Source organism: Eumetopias jubatus, unplaced genomic scaffold (assembly GCF_037043125.1).
Source record: "Eumetopias jubatus isolate StellerSeaLion01/CBP00866 unplaced genomic scaffold, mEumJub1_p1.0 scaffold_14, whole genome shotgun sequence".
In the NCBI taxonomy this organism is placed as follows: Eukaryota; Metazoa; Chordata; class Mammalia; order Carnivora; family Otariidae; genus Eumetopias; species Eumetopias jubatus.
In genome coordinates, this window is record NW_028274820.1 from 62,979,233 (window position 1) to 63,003,942 (window position 24,710).

At 49.4% G+C, this 24,710-nt stretch overlaps 2 protein-coding genes across 5 annotated transcripts in view; one reads left to right on the forward strand and one right to left on the reverse strand.

Annotated features, from left to right (window-relative positions):
• Nucleotides 1-6,035, forward strand: part of GARS1 (glycyl-tRNA synthetase 1) — a 45,807-nt gene extending 39,772 nt beyond the window's left edge. The window contains exons 14-17 of the mRNA XM_088018708.1: nucleotides 911-1,020; nucleotides 3,441-3,534; nucleotides 4,194-4,384; nucleotides 5,741-6,035. Coding sequence (XP_087874834.1) covers nucleotides 911-1,020; nucleotides 3,441-3,534; nucleotides 4,194-4,384; nucleotides 5,741-5,866 — 521 coding nt within the window. The 3' untranslated portion in view covers nucleotides 5,867-6,035. The remainder of the gene's footprint in view (nucleotides 1-910; nucleotides 1,021-3,440; nucleotides 3,535-4,193; nucleotides 4,385-5,740) is intronic.
• Nucleotides 6,036-19,097: 13,062 nt separating this feature from the next.
• Nucleotides 19,098-24,710, reverse strand: part of CRHR2 (corticotropin releasing hormone receptor 2) — a 45,015-nt gene continuing 39,402 nt past the window's right edge. For all 4 annotated transcript variants that reach the window (XM_088018208.1, XM_088018209.1, XM_028119361.2 and 1 more), the window contains 4 exons: nucleotides 21,377-21,462; nucleotides 21,058-21,193; nucleotides 20,649-20,690; nucleotides 19,098-19,238 (listed from right to left, as the gene is read on the reverse strand). In XM_088018208.1, coding sequence (XP_087874334.1) covers nucleotides 19,098-19,238; nucleotides 20,649-20,690; nucleotides 21,058-21,193; nucleotides 21,377-21,462 — 405 coding nt within the window. The remainder of the gene's footprint in view (nucleotides 19,239-20,648; nucleotides 20,691-21,057; nucleotides 21,194-21,376; nucleotides 21,463-24,710) is intronic.

Sequence of the window (24,710 nt, forward strand, 5' to 3'; positions counted from 1 at the left end):
ACACAAAGCATGTGATACTTGTGTGTAGGAATTGTTTTTGTTAATTTTGCCAGCTATGCTGGTAGATTTTTGGTTCTAGCGAAGTCTTATAAAAGCTTGAGGGGTGCCTGGGTGGCTCAGTCATTACACGTCTGCCTTCGGCTCAGGTCATGATCCCAGGGTCCTGGGATTGAGTCCCACATGGGGCTCCCTGCTCTGCAGGAAGCCTGCTTCTCCCTCTCCCACTCCCCCTGTTCGTGTTCCCTCTCTTGCTGTCTCTCTCTCTCTCTCTGTCAAATAAATAAAATCTTTTAAAAAAAAGCTCAAAAGTTCTAATGCTTTCTGCAAGGCAAGGCAGATGATGGAGTAGCTGCTGTTGCTCATAGCTTACCAACTGTGGTATACTTGGTGTACATAGTATGCTGTGGCATACTGCGGAAGGGACCCTGGTACCTTGTTTCAGTTTTAAGCTGTATAAACAAAGAAAAATTTGGTGAAAAATTTTTTCACTCCTGCTTTCTCTTTAAAGGCATCATATTTCTTTTTCTTTTTTTTTTAAGATTTTATTTATTTATTTGACAGAGACACAGCGAGAGAGGGAACACAAGCAGAGGGAGTGGGAGAGAGAGAAGCAGGCTTCCCGCTGAGCAGGGAGCCCGATGCAGGGCTCGATCCCAGGACCCTGGGATCATGACCTGAGCCGAAGGCAGATGCGTAACGACTGAACCACCCAGGCGCCCCAAGGCATCATATTTCTTACCAGCAAATAGTTTTAAGGAATGTTCTGACTTCTTTGTCCTGATGTACAGGATCACTCAAGTCCATCTAGAATGGAGATCTTTTTAGTGCTAATAAGAATTGTTGAGAGAGGACCCACAATGCATTTTGTAGGGTTTGAGAGAATGTTACTGGATTTCTATCTCTTTTGCAGTGGAAGAAGTTGTTCCGAATGTAATTGAGCCCTCCTTTGGCCTGGGCAGGATCATGTATACGGTATTTGAACATACATTCCATGTACGTGAGGGAGATGAGCAGAGAACGGTAAGTTATCTTGGATAGTATGCTATTCTCTCACAGTGTCAGGGAATGAAATTTACTGAAGTACATTATTAATAAGACTCTGGAGTGATTGGTTATCGAATGTGCTAGCAGCATTAACACTCATCTTTGCTTAACTGTTTACAAAGCAAAGAACTTTCTTATGTTAGCTCACTTGAGGTTTGGAATACGTAGGTCATTCTAGATGGGGTTGTTTCAGTGCCTGGTGCTCTTTATTCTGAGACAACATATTACCGTGGGGGAACTATCTGTATTGCATCAGTGGAAGATACTGGCAGTTTCTGGGTATACTCATGTTTTCAGAAAATTGGGAAGAAGGGGATGGCTCAGAGATTTTGGACCAACCAGATAACTGTAGCCAAGCACTGGTGAAGCATTAAAGGAAACTTTCTTAAGCTGCATAAAATCTGGGGACTTTGGGAATAAAGGTTCTGGTCCAGAACCTTTGATTCACAGATCTGAGACCTAGGGATCTGTATTTTTTTTATAAGAACCCCCAAGTGATTCCAGTGTGAGAAATTGACAGGGTAGTAAATTGGGCAGTGGTATTTGGGGTAGAGCCTTTCCTAGCATTCATGCACTGCTAAAGGTAAATGTTTCTAAGAAGTCTTCATTAACTCCCACACACTGTCTTTTGGCCCTGATGCTTCTGAATCACTGCTCCATGCCTTCCACTTTATCTCTTCACTCTGCCTTACTCCACCTTTCTCACCTTGTCATCCCTGCAGAAATTACACTCTTGTTGTTTATAGGCACAGATTTCCAGGAAAATCATTTAGAAGACTGGCTAGAGTGGAAAGGTGGTATGTGCCAAATTAAGTGAATGAAACATTCTTATCTGCATGACCGTTCTGCAGCTGAGTGTACGTGATGTGAGACATGTAGTTCTTTCTAGGACATTTAACCTTGAAGAATAGGCTGATGAGTTCTTGATGCCAGTTATTTTAGAAAGTCTGATATACTCTTGGTAATAATGTAGCTAATAAACTTACTGTTTTATTCTCTGCCCTAATTGCATCTTAATTTCTTGACATTTAAGGAATAGCTTCTCATTCATTCAACAGATAGTAAGAGCCCGGTCTAGACACCAGACGTGTAAATATAGGCACGGTTATTCTTGAGGAATGGTGGCATATTGAAAGTGTTCTTTTTAGATACTAAGTTTGCTTTGGGCCTTTTCTGTTTATTTTCTAATAAAAAGGTTTTTAAAAAATCTTTTAGCTGTTTCTTTGAATCTAACAATATTGATATAACTAGAACTTTAGAAATTTTATAAGGGCTAAGCAAGAACAAATTAGTGACAGTGTTTTATGAATTGCACAGAGATTACTCTCATGAAGAGAAATTTGATTAGGCTCTGAGAAGCCAGAATTGTTTCTAAATTTTTATCACATAGTCCCTTAATCCATTTTCCTATAAATTTGGTATAAAAACATTGCCAGTGAGATTTAAAAAATTATTTTTCTGTAAAGCCATGTCCTTACTTCTCTCTCACCAGATAGAGGAGAGGAGTGGAATTCTGAATGTTCTGTGATTCGGGCAGCCATGGAGTCTAGGACTTATAGCCGGGGTTGTCATTGCAGCTTGGCATTTAAGGCTAATGAGGCTTTTGAGGGACTCAGCTGGAACCCGTGTCAGTGATTTTTATGGGACCTATTCATTCTGAGTTCCATATTCTTGCCTTCCTGTGGACCTTTTATACAAATATTACTTAAAAACTGGCTTCAGCTCTTATTTCCAACTCAGAGCGGTAGACTGGTTTGCCTTCCACAGAATATCTTTGCTTTCTTTATTTCTCAGTAACTCTGAAACCTACTTTAGGAGCAGTTTAGGAGGGTTGTACTTTTTGGTATAGGTATACAAAGCATCTCTTTTTGTTTCACCCTATTTCTTTTGAGTATACATTTGCAAACTAATTAAACTTTTCTGTTTTACCTTGTCACTAAGACTCACAGATCCTTCAGCCATGCTGAATTTCTTAAAGGACAGAATGGGATTTTGGTTTTTGGCACTGCCACTTACTATTTGATGATTTGGCGGGAGGTTCTTCATGGGTTTCCACGGAAAGAAGAAAGGTTTTTATGTGGTACCAAAAAATGACCATCTTATATGGTAGCTTTCTGAATGCTTTCACATCATTCAGCTTTTTACAGACGTGTGAAGTAAGCAGAGCAGATGGGAGATACCCGCTTTTAGATGGAGAGACTAAGATCTAAATCATAAGACAGATCTAAGGGGGTTCGAATTTAGAGCTGAAAACCAGATCCATCTTGCTTTTTCTCTTTTGTCACACTGCTTTTCAAATTATGTTTTCTGGTATTTTGATAATGAAGTTTGGACATTAATGTTTAGATGTTTATAAACTAATGTCTTTGGATTTCTTTCTTTTTTAAAACATGTAGTTCTTCAGTTTCCCTGCTGTAGTAGCTCCATTCAAATGTTCGGTCCTGCCACTGAGCCAAAACCAGGAGTTCATCCCATTTGTCAAGGAATTATGTAAGCAAATCCAGTTGGGTAATCTCCAGGGGAACACTGTCAAGTAGACTGAATTTTAGATGTATCTTTTTTTCAGTAAAAATACATATTGAATAAAGAGTAAATCTAAGTGATTTTAGCCTCTGCCCTTACTTCTAAAAGAGAGTGTGCTTGTTCAGAATGTTTTCTCCTAGTATTTGAATTAGTCAGCGTAGGACCCAAGGGTCAGATTCAAAATATCCTTGCTTCTCCTCTTGACCTTGGCGCTGCTCCCTTCATCAGGGGAATCCTAGTGGAGTGTTAACAAACCGGACCCACAGCACTAAATGGGCTCCTAGTAGTCATGTGGTGGGGCACACCGATTTCAGAGTTGGGAAATGGGAAGAGTTCATTGAGTTGCTTGGGGTGGTGCAAGTAGAGGTGGGGGAGTCTGGATGGGTCCTCCTGGCCTTGGCTCTTAGTGTGTTACTTGTTCCCCTGTAGCCAGGTGAGATGTGGGTAGGAGCTACAGTGAGGCACTTAGTAAACTGGGGATTTTTCTTTCTTTTGCAGCTGTAATTTAATTGCTCTCTTGGTCTCAGTCCCTTTTATAAGTTTCCCGAGCTTGTATGACAACATGTAGATGACATTGGAACGTTGTCCGTTTTTTATTTTTAATTTACTTAATTTATTTTGGATAGCGGAAGCCCTGACCAGGAACGGCGTCTCTCACAAAGTAGACGACTCCTCTGGATCTATTGGAAGACGCTACGCCAGGACTGATGAGATTGGCGTGGCTTTCGGCATCACCATTGACTTCGATACAGTGAACAAGACCCCTCACACGGCAACTCTGCGGGACCGAGACTCCATGCGGCAGATTAGAGCAGAGGTGGCTGGCCTTCTCTTTGGCATTTTTAACTTAGAAATGTATACTTGTTCCTTCTGATTTGACCTGGATTTTGTTGTGTTTTTGCCCCCCCCTTTTTTCTTTTGAATTTTAATCATAGGCTTATATCAGAGCACAGATTCCCAAATCCCCTTGGCTTAATTATGAAAATACCCGTTAACAGTTATCTAATGTTTTATAACCACTTGGCTCGCTCTGGGCTCATTCTCCAGCAGTTTGCTTTTATGTAATTGTTTATTTGGGCAAGAGACATATGATCCCAAGTGGTTGCTGCCATAGTTTTATTGGCAGACTTTGGGGGCTTTGACATTTGTATATTTCTATACAAATGTGTACATATGTATCGATACATATGTATGTATAAACTTTTCCTGTTAATCCATTCAAAATAGCTAATAATGTTTCAGTAATTTTACTTAATGGGAAGGGATAATGGAGATGGGAAAATACAGAAGGGGAAGGAAAGAACACCCACTTTAACTGACAACTGCCTGACTAATTTTGAGCAGAGGTTCTATTTAGCATGCCTGTTATGTGCTCAGCTTGCTACAGAGAGTTAATAATAGGAAAACAGAAGTAAAAGACTGTTTTTTTTTCCAAAGGAGTTTATAGTCTTAATTTGGAAGTCAAGGATTTCTGGTTTGTCTTTTTACAAAGCCAGATCCGGCCACTGTGGACCTACATTCCCAGTCTGATAGTGATTCTCAGAGTGTGGTCCCTGGACCAGCAGCATCACATCACCTGGGATTTTGTTAAATAAGCAGACTCTTCACCCCAGACCTATTGAATCGGAAACAGGTGGGGTGGGAGGTTAGCGACAGATAGAGGGTGGGCATGATGTGACCCCTGGATGATTCCGATGCACGCTCAAGTTTAGGAACTGCTGCTGAGTGGTAGCCAATGTTTGGTTGTGACTGAGGAACAGCTGGCCCCCTTGGTTGGGGCTCCCCAGTTTGCTAGTCTCCCCTCGCTCATGTTACTTGACTAGCTCTTCTTAGAGTTAAAGTTAATGCACACGAAGTAGCTTCAGGTGACAGCAATTTAGAATAATTAGGAAAGGCTTTGTGGGCGAATTGAGTGATCCAGGGGTTAGACATTCTGGGCTGGAAGAAAAACACGAACCCAGGCCTGGGAGAAAGGTGAGTTTAAGTAAGGAAGGAGGCTTCAGTAAGAGTGATGGGAAACATTCTGTGGAGACCAGTTTGCAGAGGGATCTTGTGATTCTTTAGACACTGATTTGGCTGTCTCTAAGGTCTCCTGACTTCAGGGTGAATCTTCTTTTCGATGTTCTAATCCAGTTTGTTGATTCTTGGAATTCTCTTTGCTTTATTACCCCAGGTCTCTGAACTGCCCAGTGTAGTCTGCGATCTGGCCAATGGCAGCATCACGTGGGCCGATGTGGAGGCCAGGTATCCTGTCTTTGAAGGGCAAGAGACTGGTAAAAAAGAGACAATCGAGGAATGACGACAGTTTTAACGACTTTTGACCACTTGCCCTAATAAAAAAATGGCTCTTATCATGTCCACTTTACAAACAGCATTGCAACTACTCCTGGGGACTGCATTTTATCCTCAGTGGCTGCCTAATCTGACCCCCACAATTAAAATTAAAGGAATTCTGAACAAACTTGTAATCCATTTGCTCCTGTTTCTGCATTTTCAGCAAAGCTGTGTTTTTCCCAACCTTGGGTAGACATGCTCATGACTTAATGTTAAACACAGTTAATACATTTTTTTTCCCAATTAACAGGCGTATTAGGGTAAAATTTACATACCATAAAACTCAACAGTTTTAAGTATCCAACTCAGTGATGTTTAGTGTATTTACAGATTTGTGCAACCATCACTGCAATCCAGTTTTAGAACATTTCCATCACTCCAGAAAGAGGTTTCATGTGCATTTAGCACCACTGTCTATTCCAACTCCAGCCCCAAGCAGCCACTTACCTACTTTCTGTCTGTCTAGATATGCTTTTTCTATTCTCTTTTTTTTTTTTTTTTTGAGAAAGTGATGTGTTAAAGAGACAGCATTCCATCAGCAGCTGGAACCCCTTCTAGGAAAAGCGGGGCAGGGGATGGGCAGCAGGAGCAGCGGAGGAGGAGGAATGGAGGAAGCTTGCTGCCGTGGGGGCTTAGGGCTGCCAGCAGCGATGTTCTGAGGCCGGAAGACTTTGCTTTTCTGTCTCTGGGAGGGGGTGCATTGGCAGAAGCCTGCTATGTTAAGGCATGCTTGTACTTGGCTTCGCAGGTATCCCTGGCGTTCATTAAACTGATGCTGGAGGAACCCCACCTGTCTTATCTGACTTAGTTCTCAACCATCACGGTGTCGTGATTCCAGCCCAGCAGTTTTGGGCTCAGCTTTTGAGGGACTCCTATTATGTTTTTGTACAGAACACTAGAACACATATATTTGTTAGGAAAATATTCGAGGATGTACAAATTAGAACAGCTCTCTTTGCAGAGTGAGGACTTTGTCTAGTGTCTCAGGCTCCCCTCAGACAATGTGGGGTAGGGGCGCGGCGGTCTCCCGAATGTCTCCTTCGTCCTGGGTATGAAGAACAGTTGCAGTAGCGGGTCTCCCGGGGTCCCCTTCGTTTTTAGCTCCTCTCTGATGACACCCACCACAGTACGTAGTAGGTACTCACCGAGTAGACTTGGGATGAGTCTTGAATTTTTGAATGAACTTCTTGGGGGGGAAGAAAGCCTTTTACTGAAGCTTATTTCTCTTCTACCTGGTGCTTTTTAAAGCATTCATTATTAGAAGGAACTAGATTTTGAATAAACTGAGTGTTCATTTTGTAGGGATTCCTTTCACCTCAGATTTCTTATAGCTCTTGACTTAGCATATATTCTAGCATTCTCACATTGGGGCTGGACGTTGTCTTTGCTTATTCTAATTTACTTCCTTTTACAGTGAGTACCTCCATAGTTAGTCAGTCACCACCGCCTCAGACGTTCTTATGAGCTCATTAATAGTAAAGATACATATTTTATACATAGTGGGATCTGCCTACTTTGGATCATAAAGGGATTAGAACTAAAACTGTCTTCACTTTTCATTGGCAAATACATCTGTCATGAGTTCAGTGCTGGGTATTACTTCTGGGAGTCCTCCCTTTCTCTTCTCTGTTCTCCCCTAGGGCCAGTGTGTGATTTCTCCTGAGAGAACACCCGCTGCATCTCAAGTGACTGATTACCTGAGTGGGGAATGTGGGCCAGTAGCATAGCTCATGGGTTCTGTTTGTGCCATATGTGCTCGATTCTGAGCACAAGCAGGTGAAGGACTGCCTTCTGAATGAAGAGGCTCTTGACACACGAATTTTGCATACACACACACACACACACACACACACACACACACACACACCCCTCTCTTCTGTACACACACACACACACACACACCCCTCTCTTCTGTTCAAGCTCAGTATGTATTTAAAGCCAGAGTCTTTCTGGCTTGTTGCTCTTGTGAGTCCTTTTTCTTAATTATTTGCGTATTTGTGTGTATCAGACTGTGGGCTAGTTCAACAAGAGCTGGATAAATAGCACTGCCTCTCAGAGAAGTTACTCCTGTTCATCACTCTCTCCAAAAATAGTGATGGGGAAGGGTCAGATTCAAACTGGTTTCCATGGAATGTGCGTAAGAACACAGTAGTTCCTTTAAAACCTAGGCTGGAATTCAGGGCTTTCGAATACAATGAGGAGGTATGTTCAGAGAAGTGATCTGTGCCTGACTTGTGCAGGAGCTCATAATAGTAAAATACTGAACATAGCTGGATGTTCTAGAAAAAATTCATTGCCAAGTCATAAAAATATAGAAATGATCTTACTAATTGTGTGAGATGGTACTAGAGATGTCAGATGTCAAATGAGCTCTGTGACAACTTGCAAAATTATTTTGTTCATGAAATAGATTCCTTTTAGACCTTTATTTACTTTTCCTAAACCAGTATAAACTTAGGGTAATGGTAGTGTCTGTTTTAGCCAGTGGAATCTATTCATGAGAGAACTGGGTGCCCTGGACATAAATCCAAATTATCTCTGAATATAGTTGCACTTAATCTTCTATCACCAGGAAAAACTATTAATCTGTATCTCTTGACTGAGGCTGGGATGGAGAGGTTTTGATAGCATTGCTCACATTAAAGAAACTCGTGCCAGCATCTTTGCTGATAGCCTTTAGTTTAAGGCAGGTTTTCATTTGGCATTTGGCTAACACCATGAAGAAATTTAGCTGATTCAGTAGGTGAATGGATGAACAAGTTTGCTGTGCTTCAAAATTCACCTCTTGTTGCCTTTCAATACTTCTTGGTTATTAGGCTGCCTCTAAACAGTAATTGTGTTAAAATCATGTGGATGGAATTAAGGAATCTTCTGGAAATTGGGACATAATTTGGGAGCTTTGACAGGAATTGCTGGAAAGAAGCAGCCCATGCCCCTGTCCTCTCGCCCAGGAGCTCCTCTTGTGTTTGTGACATGCTGTTCTCCTGGCTGGATGGTGTTATCTTCCTAGCATGTTAAAGGGCACATCTTTTTAAACCTGTTGCTGCAGTAAAAGATGTTAACCCTGGCCGCACAGTAGAATCACTTGAGCTTTAAAAAATACCCATGTCTGTGTCCCCTTCAAACCAGTTTAATGAGTTTCTCCAAGGTGGGGCCTGGGCATCAATATTATTTTGAAAGCACCTAGGAGAACCACTGCTGTAACGGATGTTACAGCTCAAGCCATAAAGAGCCTGAGCCCCGCCCTGCCCCCTCAAATTGGGGAAAGGTCTCCTGAATGATTTCTTCTGACAATAGGGGTCAAGTTGTCAACACCAAAGTCCATCTACTCTGTGGGAGCCTCCACTCTGTAATGCGTGTGTTTGGGGCAGGGACAGTGTAGTCAAGATGAGCTGTGGGGGATCCCTCAGAGGGGATTGTGGTTCCTTTTGGTGTTTTCCCTACTATTTCTACGGTTGGGAACTTTCTTCCCATATGAAATGCTGGACCCATTGCTCCCCCGAAAGGGCTTTCCCTTGAAAATGTGAATTTATAAGAACCTGTATCCAGTGAGACGATTAGCTAAGTGGGGCAGGGTGGAGGGGCACATGTGCAGTGGGGTTTTAGTTTCCCTGGGTATCACGTGGAGCCACGAGCTTACAGGATTTGGGGTGGGGGGCTGTGCTGGACATAAAATAAAGTGCATTCTAGTTCCGACTCTTCCAGAATCTAGCTGTGATGGTCCTGCTGTAACCCTCATTCCTCTGTCCCAAGCCACAGCCTGAGCCTGAACCTAATGAAAATTTTGTGAGTGTGAGGCTGGGAAGAGAGAGCTCTTCTCTCTTTGGGAGTCAAAGCTCTCTGCCTGCTCTTGTAATGTTCTGGACTTGGTACAGAAGTGAGCCTGCATAGAATTTTTCCAAACAGTGTCTGCATTTGTTACATCTTAAAACTCAATCGCCAACAATTAGTGCAAAAGCAGTTGTGCTAACTAAAACAACTTAGCCTAATTAAAACCTTTTTTAGTTCATCAAAACCCACTGTTCTGCATCTGAGTGCCAGTTAATTGATAGCGAGATTAAGCACAGCGAGACTCTGGGAAAGGAAAAAAAAAAACAAAAACACAAGCTTTAAAAAAATCCTTATTAACATTCTTTTAAAAATTGAGACCAGACCTTCCGTTTTTTTCTAAAGAATTCTGAAGCAAGCTTGCAAACCTGACCTCTCGGTTTGTAACAGCTCCTCAGTGCCCATCCTGACTGCTTTTTCTCTTATATGCCTCATCCAGACCATTGGCTCCATCCTCACCGGATATTCAGAATCAGGCCACAACTCTGGTCCGGCCACCACCATCTCCTTACTGGTTTATTGCAAGACTCTTATCTGAAGTCTGTCTCACAATCTGTGTTCAAAATAGCAGCCCACGTGATCCCATTGGTCCTACAAATTCAGACTCAGTGGTTTTTCTTCTCACTCAAGAATAATACCTGCATGGTCGCCCCCATCTCCCTCCCCACCAGCCCCCCCCCCCCCCACACACACACAGGCACGTACACATGCACACTGGGCTTTGGCATTGACTTTTCCATCTGTCTGCAACGCTTCCCGCCAGGATCAGATGCTCACAAGTACTCCCTTTGTTCTCAGGACTTGATCCAGCAGTCACCCCCAGTGAGGCGTCCCCAACGATTCCACTTACAGTTTCAACCTCGAGCCAAACCTTCCTCCCCTCACATTCACACGCATGCACACTCTATCTCCCATTCCTCGTTTATTTTGTCCCCTTTATCAGTTAATGCTATATAGCATATTTTCCTTCTTGTTTAATTTTCACTCTCCCCATTAGAATGTAGGTTCCATGAGGTCTGGGATTTGGGTCTGTTTTATTCATGGCTATATGCCTGTTATGCCCAGAAGACTGCGAGCACTCAGTAGGTGCTCAATAAATATTTGACTTAAGGATGCATATTCTCCAGGGCAGCTCCCGCATTCAGTATTTTGGTGTAAAAACTGGCTCACTTCAGAATGTCTACCCCCTAATGCACATAATGTAACTCAACTCTTGGCTTAAAATGCAGGTCCCTCGGGAAAAGCCCGGCAGTCGCTGGGTCATTCATGCCAAGGCAGGTTCATAAATTCAGTATATTCTAGTGACCTTGATAGAGGACACCAAATCTCAAAACTGTGGAATACATTAGGGAATCCCCAGTTTGAGGAACTGTAGCTACCGTTTTGTATGATTAAACTATATTTCCGTTGACACTATGAAAAGGGTGTTTTAAGGTCAAATATTTTTTAAGACGATTATTAAAATTTAAGACTTTCACTACCTTTTTAAGATTATAACTAAAATGAACATAAATTTAAAAATTCATATGAAATCGTAGACTCTGAGAAGAAGTTCAAAGCAGAGAAACTCTTAAGACTTTAAGGCCCTTGAGGGACAGGAGTTCCTGGGTCTGGGTTAGACTTCCTGAGAGGAACTTGTAGCGAGCATTTTTTTTTCTTTCTTTATAGGCTGAGTTTTTCTATATTGCCGGATTTTTAAGAGGATTAAATGAGAACGTACATGGGAAAACATTTAGTCTGGTCTGCCATGCTGAGGCCTGTGTGGTGTTCACTTCTTTCCTTTCTGCCTCCAAGTTCAGCACACTGACATGGCCCTACTACACGCACTAATTCCTGTACTGTCTTGTTTCGTTCTACTGTGCTTCGGTAGAAGCTTCCCCTAGCAGCCTCACTTAGAAAGCTCCTTCCTACCCTGAGCACCAAGGGGAGAGAGCCCAAGGGACTAAGATTGTGTGAATTCAGTGGTTTTCAGATTCATGCTTTTGGAACCCTTGGTTCAAATGAAATCTCTCTTGGAATCCCGACATTTCCTGGGTACTGGCAATTCAGGACTGGGGCCAACAAGGCTCCGGCTGGAGACCCAACCTAAATACAGTAGCTGGTGTGGGAAAAGGCAGAGCTGTGCCCTGCAGGGGAGAGGTGGACAGAGCAGGAGGTGCAGCGAGCCAAGGGCCTTGTGTGCCAGGGAAGGAAGGAGGGAGGGAGGGAGGGAGAAGAGGCCTTGTGTGCTGGTGGCTCCCAGGGCCCTCCTGGGTGAGAAGCACTCCTGGGGCCTGGTAAAAGTGTGGATTCACGCCCCCTGGGATTGTGTTTCAGGAGGTCTGGAGTGGGCTCACAAACCTGTGTGATGCAGAGTGCCCTGCTGCCTCTAACAGGCAGGCTGGAGCACCGCCAATGTGGGAGACTCTTTAATTAGTTACATGAGAGCGTTTTTCTTTTATCTTGAGGTCACGGGCTTTTAAACTTGGGTCTGTGGTTCTTTTTTTTTTTTTTTTTAATTTTCCCCTTAGTTTTTTTTTTTTTAAGATTTATTTATTTATTTATTTGACAGAGAGAAAGAGAGAGAGACACACACACACACAGCGAGAGAGGGAACACAAGCAGGGGGAGTGGGAGAGGGAGAAGCAGGCTTCCCGCGGAGCAGGGAGCCCGATGCGGGGCTCGATCCCCAGATGGGATCACCACCTGAGCCGAAGGCAGATGCTTAATGACTGAGCCACCCGGGCGCCCCGGGTCTGTGGTTCTTTTGAGGATTTCTTTAGAAATTTTCTGCACTATTTAATGCATAGTATTTGTACATTTCATATATTTATATTTTTCTAGGTAGGGAAAAGAATCCACATTTCGAAGGAAGAACTTTTTCTCCTCATTCCTTCCGATGAAAATGTTGAGGGAAACAAAGGCAGGAAGAATATGACTAAGAATAAATCGTATACAACACGGGGCCCACTGATGCACATCTGAGACACGTAGAACATGACATTCTTCAAGGGTCTCATGACTCATGTTTTACTAGACAAGAAAGGGTAACCTTATCTTGACAATAGGCAGACCTCCAAGATCCCGTACACCTCACTTTCAACGTACACAAATTCCTTAGAGACTTAGCCCTAATCCCCACTAACTAAACTACAAAGTATATAATCAATGACTCTTTACACTCACAAGTGCAGCTCCGTCTGCCCGCGGGTCCTGTCTCTGTGCTTTAATAAAAGCACATTTTTGCACTGTGAAACGCCTCAAGAATTATTTCTTGACCTTCACGCTCGAGGATCCCGCATCATAAAGACCTTAACGTTTAGGTGTGCAATGTTGAGGGTGTGGGGTGGGGGATAGCCCAGAATCTGTTTCAAACCGAGGACTGAGATGGATATGGAGACACAGGGCTGGGGGAGTTCATTAGCTTAGGGACTAGAGGCACAGACTCCATAGTGCACGCTTTGGAAAGCCCCGGAAGGACACGCTATTTGGGCCAAGCTGGAGGAATAAGGAAAGGGTCCCTATCCCTCATGGGTCCACCACCTGCCTTCTCCAGAGGACACGGAGACTGGAACCGGGAGAAGCAGGAAGAAATGACAAGTCTGAATTTCTCTATCTTCTCGGGCAGAGGGGCCTCCATGGGGATCCATGATGCTGGATTGTTCATTGCTTGCGGTTGGGCCTGAGGGAGCCAGAGAAGGCTTCACTTGGTCCCCTGTAGAACTAATTATGAACCACAATTAATTACTTTCTTGTTTTCACAGCAGAAGCAGAGGGATGGTTTTCTTCCAGAGCTGATGCTCCTGCCTGCTCACTCATTTGTCCAACCAGCAGTTATCAAGACTGGATGCAGGACTTGGCCTCGGAAGGTCCCTCTGCTTGGGTTCTCTTTCCAAAGTGCAGTAGCTAACACTTTGAAGTTTCTGGGGGCCCTGGCTTTCATCATTCATTTCTCCAAGTAGCATTTGTGGCCCCTGCTGCGTCCTCAGACAAATGTGAGGTTTAAGTAGGGTGATCATAAAGTCAGTTGTCTAAGCCAGGACCTGTCTTTGGGAGAGGTGCTTCCACTTCCCCAGCAGAGGACCGTGGGCATGTTCCTGGACAGCAGGGGCACAGGTCTGGTCCCCTACCTCCACCCAGCGGGAAGTCAGGGCCCATCAAGGCATGGGGCCCCACACACGGCGTGAGATTAACGGGCGGACACCTGCAGGGAAGTCTTGGAAGGATGGAGAGGCTCTCCTCCAATTTTCTGCCTGCACATGGGGAGGGGATGCCCTCAGGCTGGGCCTGGCCCCGGGGCTCTGGTTGGGGGTGGTGGGTGTCTGGAGCTGGAGAATGGATTTTCCCCCAATGTAAAGCTAATAGGTCTCTGGGATTCTTTGTACCCTTGGTCTGTCCTGCCAGCACTGGACTCCCGCTGTGAGTTACCAGCTCTGTGGAACAAATAGGAAAGGCCAGTTTATTTAGTGAATGTTTCTAGAGCTCCTACTGGGAACAGAGCTCTTGCTGTGGATGTAAGTCCTTGAGCAATTCCCAGCCTGGCAGTGGAGCCTGGCAAGGATTGCCGTAGGGGCTTCCCAGGGGGACTTGTCGGACCGATGCTGGTAGGAAGCCTTCCTAGAAGAGAGGCTCTTTGGGCTGGGTCCTGTAGAATGGACAGGATTCGCTAGATGGAGTCCACTTGGTGGTTCTGTGGTGGGGGAAGCATGCCGCAGCTCTCTGGGAGGGCCTCAGGCTCTGAGCGAAGCAATCCCTACCAACACTATCTGGGGGAGACTTGGTCAATACAGGGCAGTGATCTCAGCGCGCTCTCAGCCCACTCCTGCTAACTAACCTCTCTAAGTGGCGCGGCTCCCTCAGGAGAATTAGTGGCATCTCCAGGGCAGAGCTGGAAGCCATAATAAGCATATTGATGAATACACTTACATGTTTTGTACCTGCCTCTTTCCTCCTGCTATAGCTGCCTTAGAGGTTTCCAGAAAGGCAGGTCAGGTCACTCACCTTCCCTTTCTATAGTAGTACGTACGTGTGTGTGTGTGTGTGTGTGTGTGTGTGTGTGTGTGTGTGTGTGTGTGTGTTTTGGAAAGGAGAGACGAGATGTTTCCTTGTTAGTTCAGTGGCTCCCACACCAGACAGCAACAGAAACACCTGAGGGGCCTATGAACGTGCAGATTTCTAGATCCCACCCAGTCTGGAAACAAAGGTTCCCAAAGTCTGCTCTCGAAGAGCAGCGCCGTTGGTTCTTACGAGCCACCCGGGTGTGTTCTCAGAGCAGTGGGCCCCCCGGCCAGGCTCCCTGCCAGGAGCCACAGCTCTTGTCCACAGACCTCTCCCACATCCTGGCTGAAGTGTCACTCCAGGAAAGGACTCCCCTTGTGCCTCGCAGCCCCCAGGCACGCCCCGTGTCAGCCTCAGACATGTGAAGGGGGCGACCTGTTGTGTGACAGCCCCCTTCCCAGCCCATCGCTTCCCTGCCCATGTGCCCCATCTGCCCACGGTGCTCAGAAGATGCTCAGGAAGGAAGAGCAGCAAACACTGGGCTCCTTTTCTAGTTCTGTCTGTCTCTGTGGCAGTCCAGGATGCCCCGGACTATGGGAAATGGGCAGGGCATAGGGGAGGGCAGCTGAGGTTCTTGTGTCCCCCAAACCTCGTCTGGCTTGAGGCCACCACAGGCATGGTCTCAGAGACGTGGAAAATGCAGGGCGCGGAGGAAAGCGCCAGCCGCAGAACCTGGCTTGTTCGCCGTCCTTAGGCCTGATCCTTTCCTCCTCACCACAGCAGACGGAAGCGGACACTGGCACGTCCGGTCAGGGAGGGACACAGAGCACGTCCTTTCTCCTGCTTTTACCTGGTGCCATTGGGGAGCTATTTCTTTTCAAGTAGACTCTGGGTTTCTTGGAACAGGAACCTTGTGTTATTCGTGCTGCTATTTCCCTACATGGCACACAGGGGGGCTCAGTAAACGGGGAACGACCGACTGATGGACGCGTGTGCATCTGGCGCCTGGGTGCCCCTCTGCGTGTCCCCGGGAGTCTCTCAGCGTCCATCCGGGCCTCCCTCTGCGGCCCCCGGAGTGTTCGCCTCCACTCTGTGAGCCTCTGTGTGTACCTCCCGCTACGTACGTCCACATGTCGGTGGTCGGTTTCCGCGAGCCTCTCAATTCCACTCGAAGTCCATCCTCCTTTCTGCTGCTGGTCAGCCTCCCTCGCAGGAGAGCAGGGGGCTTGCAGCTTCAGCCCTCAGGTGGAACCTGCACCACAGCCGCTCCAGCAGGGACACGTCATCCTCACCTTCCACTGCCCACCGCACAGACGCTCCACACCTACCGCGTCTGCTGGTGTCCTTGTCATCTGCAGGCTCCGACCCCCTCAAGGGCCCCGCTTTGCTGACAGGCCAGGCGTTGGAGCCGTGCTGGGGTCAGGGCTCTGTGGTCTCTCACTGGGAGTGGGGCCACAAGGCTGGGCTGAGGAATACACTTGCGGTCTCAAGCCTTCCTCAGCTTTATAAATCCGGGGGGTGAAAGGGCCCTGAGGGGTCTGGGTGCCAGAACCTGCCTACTGAGGAGGAGCGTCCACCAACAAGGCCACTTTCCAGGAAAGCCAGCTCGGCGAGGGACTGCCCACGCTGAAGCAGATGCTCACAAGGCCTGGCTTGGCTGCGAGGAGCAGGTGCCTAACGAGCTTAACTAGTGCGGGACCCACAGAGGGTCGAATGCCTCTGGTGGCATTTCATAGCCAGGGCCTGGGGTGAGGGCATGACTGAGGACCCCAGAGATGAGGGAATGCACGGTCGGTCAGTGCAGGAACCGAGGACGGGCCTTCTCTGAAGAGGGAACAGGCCAAACTGCCTCCTGAGCAAAGGTTCGTGACTCCGATGCTCTGCAGGCCGGGAAACAGGGCTGTGGGGCGAGGAGCCGCATCTGAGGGACCTCTGATGAGCACCAAGCTGCTTGCTCTACAAGCACCCCCCATGATGCTAATGGAAGCAGCCAGTACACCACCTCTGGGCACACAGGGAGGCTTTACAAGACACACAAGAGTTCGTTCTGTGTATCTAGAAAGCACAAAGGCAGGGAGCCCCACTGCCTTCCCGCCGACAGGCAAAGCCGGGGCCCGGCCGCTTGTCACTCAGATGCACCGCCTAGTCATTAACCTCTCCCCGCTCAGCTGCTGGTGGGGTAGTCAAGCCTTTGGCAAGTCAGGTGGTTTTCAATTCATTTCTTTCAGCCAAATTTAAAGAGGACTTAATCACGTGGTGGCCTGACACATTATTTGGTTGATAGATCACTATGCAGTTTTTGGCATACGTCTCAGGAGGTCAGAGACCCGAGTGACATCTACTTATTTATGTGAAAAAGCTCCTCATTCTTAGCACGTGGAGCTATAAAAATGAAAAAGAAAGAAAAGATGCTAAGTCCTGATTCATTCCAGCAATAAATATTCACCCACAGATTCATGAACAATTAAATTCCTATCCATTCCATTAAGATGGGTTTTCAATAAATTTTCCTTTTGTAAGGCTTTACATTTGCCTTGCAAAAACTTTCAGTGTCTGTGTTATATTAATCAATTGTACCCTATATTTTATATCAAAAGTAGTTGTGATAACTCAATCCAGAAGATGTGTTTAAAAAAACTCTTTACAAATTTTAGTCACAGAAAATTAATTCTATTTCAATTTCTAAATATATTTTGTGGCAGAGAAGTATGATAAGGTGAGCAAGGAAAGACTTTCAACCATAAAAATACTACATTAGTATAAAATTCTATGGGGGAAATGGGATGAAGACAGAAGTTCAAAGAGAAAAGGAACAACGTAAAATTTCCAGCTCCTGAGGAAGAGCTGGTTAGCTTGTTTTTTTCAAACAAAAGAGGCTGGCTATTAAATCACAGCTGTGTTTGGATTCTGAATGATATATTTTAAAGTGTTGCGGCAGTTTTATTTTAAAAGTGTAAATATTTGCTAAAAGCCAGAAATCACCTTTCTCACCAATTTAAAAAAATGTGAAAAAAATATTAGATGGCAACTGAAAAATATGCAAGATGGGATACATAATAAAAAAAAAATACGTTGTAGGTATTCCTAGAGCAAAAGCCCTTTTGAACCCTGACCTGATGGCTCCAGCCTCCCCTCCTCCACTCCCACCCTCTCCTGGAACTTCTTCATGGTGCTGTTCACAAATACTGTGGGGCCTTGTCTACACTTGCCTCCGGATTTTAGAACATTTTCGGATGGGCTGTGGCGTGCTGGGCAAGCTGCACCTCTCCTCTGTGCTGAATTGAACTGCCCTCGGTAGGAAAGGAGGGCTAGAGACTGTCTTGGGGGAGTAAGGGACAGACCTGCAGACACACAGGTCAGAGAGGAGAACCAGCCCTGCACCGGGGCCATGGGCTCTGCAAACGAGAGAGGATCCAGCCCCCCATCCTTGGCCACGGCACCCCTTCGTATGTCTGGTTGACTTGACCTGAGGGGAAGCCGTTTCCACAGAGGCATGGTTTATTTCACAGAGAGCTGAGATGTTTCTGAAGGGGAGGCTGAAATGAAGCCCGGTCTGTGGTGGGAGCTGGGAGATTCGTTCTAGTCACCAAAGACCTAATTGCTTTCTTTCTCCTTGTCCCCGGCCACCATGCTTCTCCTCCTCGTTTCATCTGCACTATGTGTCTGGTTGCCCTAACTGTGTCTTCCTTCCCCACGTGTCCCTCCCCAAGGCTCTGAGTCTGTGGACTAGGCCGAGAAGAGGTGTCCCGGGACAGGAAGCAGCATCCTTCCTAGGACCCCAGAGATGGCTGGGGAGGGGCAGAGAGACGGCCTGCTCTGGGCTGGGGTCTACGTGAGAGCCCCTGGGAGGAAGCCAAACTAATTCTTTGCTTCCAGTTGCTGTGAGGGCAGCCCTGAGCAAGGAAGCAGAAGGCCGGGAGCAGGGAGCAAGGCCGAATGTCACCCTGCTGTTGGTGGGACGGCTCTCACAGAGAGGGGAGCCCCTACTGTGCCACGAACGAGCTGTGTGACTCGGGCAGGCCCTTCCTGGCGCTGGGCCTCAGTTTCCCCGCCTGTGAATGGGGCTACAGTGAGGATGCAGGGAGAGAGGCTGGTGTGGGCAGATGCCTGAAGACATGTGACCCGCTCTTCTTGGAGGGTGGCCCCTGTGCCATCCCTCTGCACTGAGACTTTGGGCCTAGTGGGCCTGGCTCCTAAGAGCCTCTCGCACAGCCTGCTGCCGCACGCCTCTCTCCAGCCAGCAGGGCGGGCCAGCTGACGTCTCCCCTCCCTTCTGCCCCCACCAGGGCCCGAGCGGCGAGGTGGCAAAGTGAACCCAGAGATAGGCGCCCCAGGAGGATAGGGAAGCTGTCCTGCTGGTGGAGTGATGAGCAAGCGGGGTGATGGAGGGGTCACAGGGCGGCCGTCTGCTTGATGCTGTGGAAGCTGATCCGTGTGGGCGACGTGGGGATGGACATGGCCCGGGCCCCGGGCACTCGGAGGGAGTGATGGTCCTGCCAACGGTGCCACCTCTTCCTCACGGCCGAGCGCACCTGCGGGGGAGGCAGAGGCTCAGCGGGGCCTGCAGGGGCCAGTCCTGGGAACTGGGAGGCTTCTCCTCTGCTCCCTGCCCCTTGCAGGGCCCTTGAAGGGAGGCTGGGGTGCCCTCCCGACCACCACACTCACACCCAGGGAGCGACTGGCTGGTTCCAAAAGCAGGTCCTTCCCCTGAAGCCGTTAGCCCCAGAAGCTCCTGCCGTCGGTCCTCATTCCTCTCCTGGAGAAGCTCCCTGCTGACCCTTCCTTGGGACACACTGCCTTCCCTGCCCCATCCCTCTGCCACCTCCTCTTTACGGTGGGACCCAAGCAGCACGTTCACACATCTGTCTCTCGCTCTCCTGGGCACCTGCTGAGCTGCGCGCTCTTCTCGCGTACTTGGCATCCCTCTCCCTCCTGAAAGCCCTTCCTCCAGCCCCCTCCAGCCCCCTCCACCAGCTGACGGACCCTGCCTCACTGGCCATAGCATGTGCTGCTGAGATGGAAAACTTAACAGTTCTAGTCATTTCAGAACCTGATCGTTGCCGGTGCCATATTATTCTCATTCGTTTTGCAACTAAAGTTTTCTGCAAAACGGCTTGTGTTCCCCATATGCTAGGCTAGCATGTGGCTGACCAGAATAAATGCCCCAGAGGCACTGTGTGTTTGCTTTAGCAGCTTTCTCTCCCTGCCCTCCAGCCCCGGCCAGGCTTCACTGTCAGACTTGCCCATGTGAGGTCTGCTTTGATTGCCAGAGACCTAGGTGTGCAGAGACCGCCCCCACCCCCCGACTGTCACCCTCTGCATAGGCAGGGGAAGGGCCTCAGGATGGCGCTGGCGTTCCTCTTGAGTGTTCGGAAGCTCTCGGGACCTGGGGCTGTGTCTACTCTTTGCCCCATAGCCCACTGTGTGTCCTCACCCACCACAGGCCGGTGTGAGCCTCTCTCCCAAGCTGCTTATGCCAAGATTCTGGGCTCTGTGAGCTAAGCAGACTGTCCCCGGTGCCTCATTCCCTGGCACTGGCCCCAAGGCGTGTGGTCTGCTCTGTGGTGGGGGAATGTGCTGGTGTCTTTCCTGCTCCCTGCGTCCATCAAGGCCTGGGTGCTCAGCTCGCACCTGGCCCGCTCCTGGAATGCCTTCGCCTGTTACCCGCTGTGCCCTGGCTCCTCCTTCCAGGAGACCCTGCAGCCTGGGCTCCCTGACCAGCCAGCCCTCCAAGTGCCTTTGTGAAGTGCCGGCCTATTGTTTCCGGCCTGCACAGGTGACCTCCTAAGCTGGTTCGAGACGCTCGAGCAGGACTCCTGTTTCCCAAAGCTGGGTGTGGTTCCTCCGGCCTTCCCCTCCCCTGTCCAGGGCAGAGCTGAGCAGAGCCAGGGACCCTCCGCTGGGCTGGGAACTGAGGACGGCCCTGGAGCCTGGTCTCATACCTCTCCATTGAAGAAGCAGTAGAAGACAGACACAAAGAAACCCTGGAAAGGAAGGAGGGAAGGGTCAGTGACCTGCTTGGGGAGCCACTCTGCAGGGATGGCTGGGAACACCTGGGCCCGGGACCCCAGAGCTGGAGGGGAGCCCACCCCTCATGGTGCGGGTGTACTGGGGCCCACGGGAAGCGACAGGCTGTCAGGAATCCTCAGAACAGGTGCTGGGCCACCAGGAGGTGCAGGCTAGTGTGATCAAGAGCCAGTCAGGGGGTGAGCCCGCCTGACCCCTGGGGTGGGGGTGCCAGGGCCCGGGGCTGGGGTTCAGTGTGTGCATGCACTTATGTTTCAGTGTGAACCATGTCCCGTGTGAGGTCTCTGTGAGGACACTGGTGCCCCATCTTGTCCCACAGCCCACCTGGAAGGATTGCAGGAAGGAGTTGAAATAGATGAACACAATCTGCGACAGGTCGTCCTCCCCAGGGTTGACAAAGAAGAGCATGTAGGTGATGCCCAGGAGGGGCAGCAGGACCAGGGTGGCCTTTACCGCCTTCCTGGGAAGTGAGAGGGTGACAAGACTGGTCTGAGCCCACACTGCAGGCAGGGTCCCACTCAGGGGCCATTTCTTCTGGGGCCCCGAGCAAGCTCGCTGGCTGAGGACTAGGAGGATTTGGAGGGCCCTGCCCGGATGCCCTCCTCGTCTCTGTCCTCTGGGGGTTAAGGCACCCATCATCCACCTGTACTGGATCATCTCCGATGTGGTGGATGCTCGCAGTTTTGTCATGAGGATCCTGACGATGTTGAAAAGAAATACAAAATTGACCTGGAGGGAGGGAAGGCGAAGAAAGAAGGACCGTGAGATGGGGAATGAACCGAGAGGCAGCCACTTCCCCCTATAACCCACTGAACCCCACGTCCCATGCACACATACGTCCTACCCGTCGCCCCAGCCCCTGCCTGCGGTCCCAAGGCCTATGCTTCTCCCTCACCAGGACGGGCAGAAGTCCCCGTCCCCTGAAGGCTCCACGGCCCGCTTCTCCACCTTCAGACCCGAGGGGGGAAAGGAGCCTTGGAGGCAGTGACCAAGGACACAAAGGCCACTTCTCCTGAGGCATGGCTCCTCAGAAAGTCCCCCACCCCCCTGCCCCACTCGGGGATGCCACAGGTGAAGCCGCCCAGGACTCCACCCCAGTCCCTTGCCCTGTCTGCTGCAGGGCGCCCCCTTGTCGACTGAGGGTTCCCCTGAGGCCCTGCTACCCTGGGGGAGTGGACCTGGCCAGAGGGAGTGACTGATCTCTCACCAGCCCTCCCTTGCACCCAGGAAAATGCTTCCCAGGCACGTCTGAGGCCATGAAGATGAATGGGCTGCTGGGCTGCTGGGCTGGCTCCAAGGCTCCTGGAAGGGCCTCATTTATCTTCCTTTTGAGTCTTTTCTCGGCATCAGAGCCGATGCATCCAGTCTCTTCCCAGGACTGGCCTGCGGGGCCGCCCGAGGCATGCTCGTGCTGTGGATGGTCTCTGTGGGCCTGCCAGTGTCTCGTCCATCCGCACTGGCTTGTCTGTGTGGCTGTGCGCTGCCCTCCAAATGCTTCGGGGTGGGGGGGGGGTCTGTTCTCTGTGCTTGTGTGAGCGTGTTCACATGAGCGCCTGTGGATCTGGGGACGTGGGCATGCTGGCGTTTCTCTCCATCCATCTCCAAACGTGAGCAGACAGGAAAGTGAGATTCCCTTTCTTTCAAATCTCTCCCAAGGAAGTGCCCATGGGTCAGAGGGCGTCTGCTGGCTCAGGCATATGCACCGTGTGAGTACATGTGTGTGCACGCGCACACACACACACACACACACACACACACACACGTTCCGCCCGAGGCTCTGTCCCAAGAATCCGTCACTTCTTAAGCCCTCCTAAGTTCTGGACCCCAGGCTGAGAGTGGGGGGACACTGGCAGACACCAGGGAAGAGAGAGCCCTCTGGCCTCTGCACGACCCCAAAGCCAGAGGAGGATCTGGGGGCCTGGAGGGCTCGGGCTGCTCTTCAACCTCAGCCGGCAGCTCTCACGCCCACGGTGGCATGGCCTGCAGAACCCAGGGTGAGGGGTGGGCGGGAAGCCTTCAGCCAGGGGCCTGCTGCACCCTGCTCCTTAAGGCTCATCTAATTTCTGGCTCCTGGGTTTCTGGTATATTCCCTTGGATCACAAGGTCAATCTTAATTTAGATCAATCTTAATTTTCTTGTACAAGTGGTACAAAAGACTTGACCTTTTCTGATTCTTTCTGACTTCTGTGACAGTAGAGCCTGTTGGAATCAAAATATATTCTGATTTCTGGCACATTCCCTGCATTCAATCTATTTACCCATCATCCATCAACCCACTAACCAATTCATTCAATTATCCATCCATCCATCCATCCATCCATCCATCCATCCATCCATCCATCCAAATACCTACTCAACAATCCATTCATCAGTTTATCTACTCCTCCCCCACCCCATGCTTCCATTCCGTCAATAAGCTGCAGAGCACTTCCCGGCTGAGGGTCCTGTTCCATGTGCTGAGGCAAGAGCAGGGACAGGGTCTGGTGCCGAGGAGCTGGGATACAAGCCTTGTCCCCCCTACTCATGTGAGGCAGGCAGTCAGTGATGCTGCCCCCACTCCATCTCTGCCTGGGCCTGGGAAGTCTGAAAGTCACTCTTTCCTTGTCCCCAGCCACCCCCTTCACAGCATCTTCTCCACCTCACCCCACCACAGGTGTCTTCCCTCCTTCTCCAGGGAGCCTCGGGGCCCCAGCCCACACAGAGCTCTCCACTCTTGGACCTCCCACTTCCTCCAACCCCAAATCCGAGTCCTTCAGTGAGCGCTGGCTATTATTGTACCCTAGCCTTGTCCAGTCTAGTTTCTTTCACTCACTCACTCATTCATTCGTTCGTTCATTCATTCAGTGAGTTAACTTGCCATGTGTTAGGTCCCTGCTCCCAGAAGTTTTGTGGCCGGGCAGAAAGGGGTCAGAAAGGCCTAGAGAAATGGTCCTTGAGCTGGGGGCTGAAGGATGGTGGGGGACTGTGTTCCAGGGGAGAAAGCCCTGGGGCGGAGGAGATAGGCCAGTTGGCAGCTACTGTGGCTAAGGTGAGCCCAAGCATTGAAATCTACCCCCTTCTAGAATAGCAGCTGCAGGGCCCTCCCAGCCCAGAATGTTCCTAGGGCAGCCTGCATGGCAGGGGCTCTGAGCATGCAGAGGGGAGAGGGTTTGAGGTGAAAGGGTAAGGCCAGACCCCCTGGAGAAGCTCCCCTGGAGAAGTCTAGCTTCGCTCCTGCCCCGTGTTTCCTGGAGCTCTGATGCCGGCAGCTCCCACTGGCACGGTCGCTCCTAAGGAGGCTCTGTGGGAGGGGCGCCCCTGCCTGGTCAGAGCCCCAGCCTGGCAGGTGGTGGTGCGTGTCAGGCCCAGACTGGGGATCTGGGTATTATGGTGGCTACGGGGACAGACAAGGGAGGCTTAGTGCTCCCTAACATGGCCCAGGACACACACCATTCCAGGTTTTGTTCCAAGCACTTCATGGCTACTCCTCCAGCAGCTGACTTTATGCGGTAGGTGTGATCATTATTCCCATTTTACAGATGTACAAACTGAGGTTCGGCTAGGCTCTATGGCTTGCCCACACCACACAGGTAGGAGGCCCTGGTGTCAGGATTTGAAGCGAGCTGGCCTCAGCGTCCGCCTCCTGACCTCTGTGTCATGCTGTTGCTCATGTGGGAGTTCATGAAATCTGGGCCAGATGCAAGGACGCGGAGGGAAGGCACTGGCCACACCACCAGGGAGGGGTGATCGGAGCTCAGGAGCGCACCGCAAGGCCCATCAGCGCTGGAGCCAGACCCGTGGCTCCAGGTACGAGGGGGACAGGCTGGAGGCGGAGCCCCAGGGCTACCATGGGTCCTCCTGGTGACCCCATGAAGCAGGGACTGGCATCGTGGTGTTAGAGGTGAGAAACCAAGGCTCCAAGCGAGGAGGTCCCTCAGGGTCCCAAACCCCAGGGGGCCGTGACCAGGGCTTGTTCCAGGATGCCCCACGGCATAGCG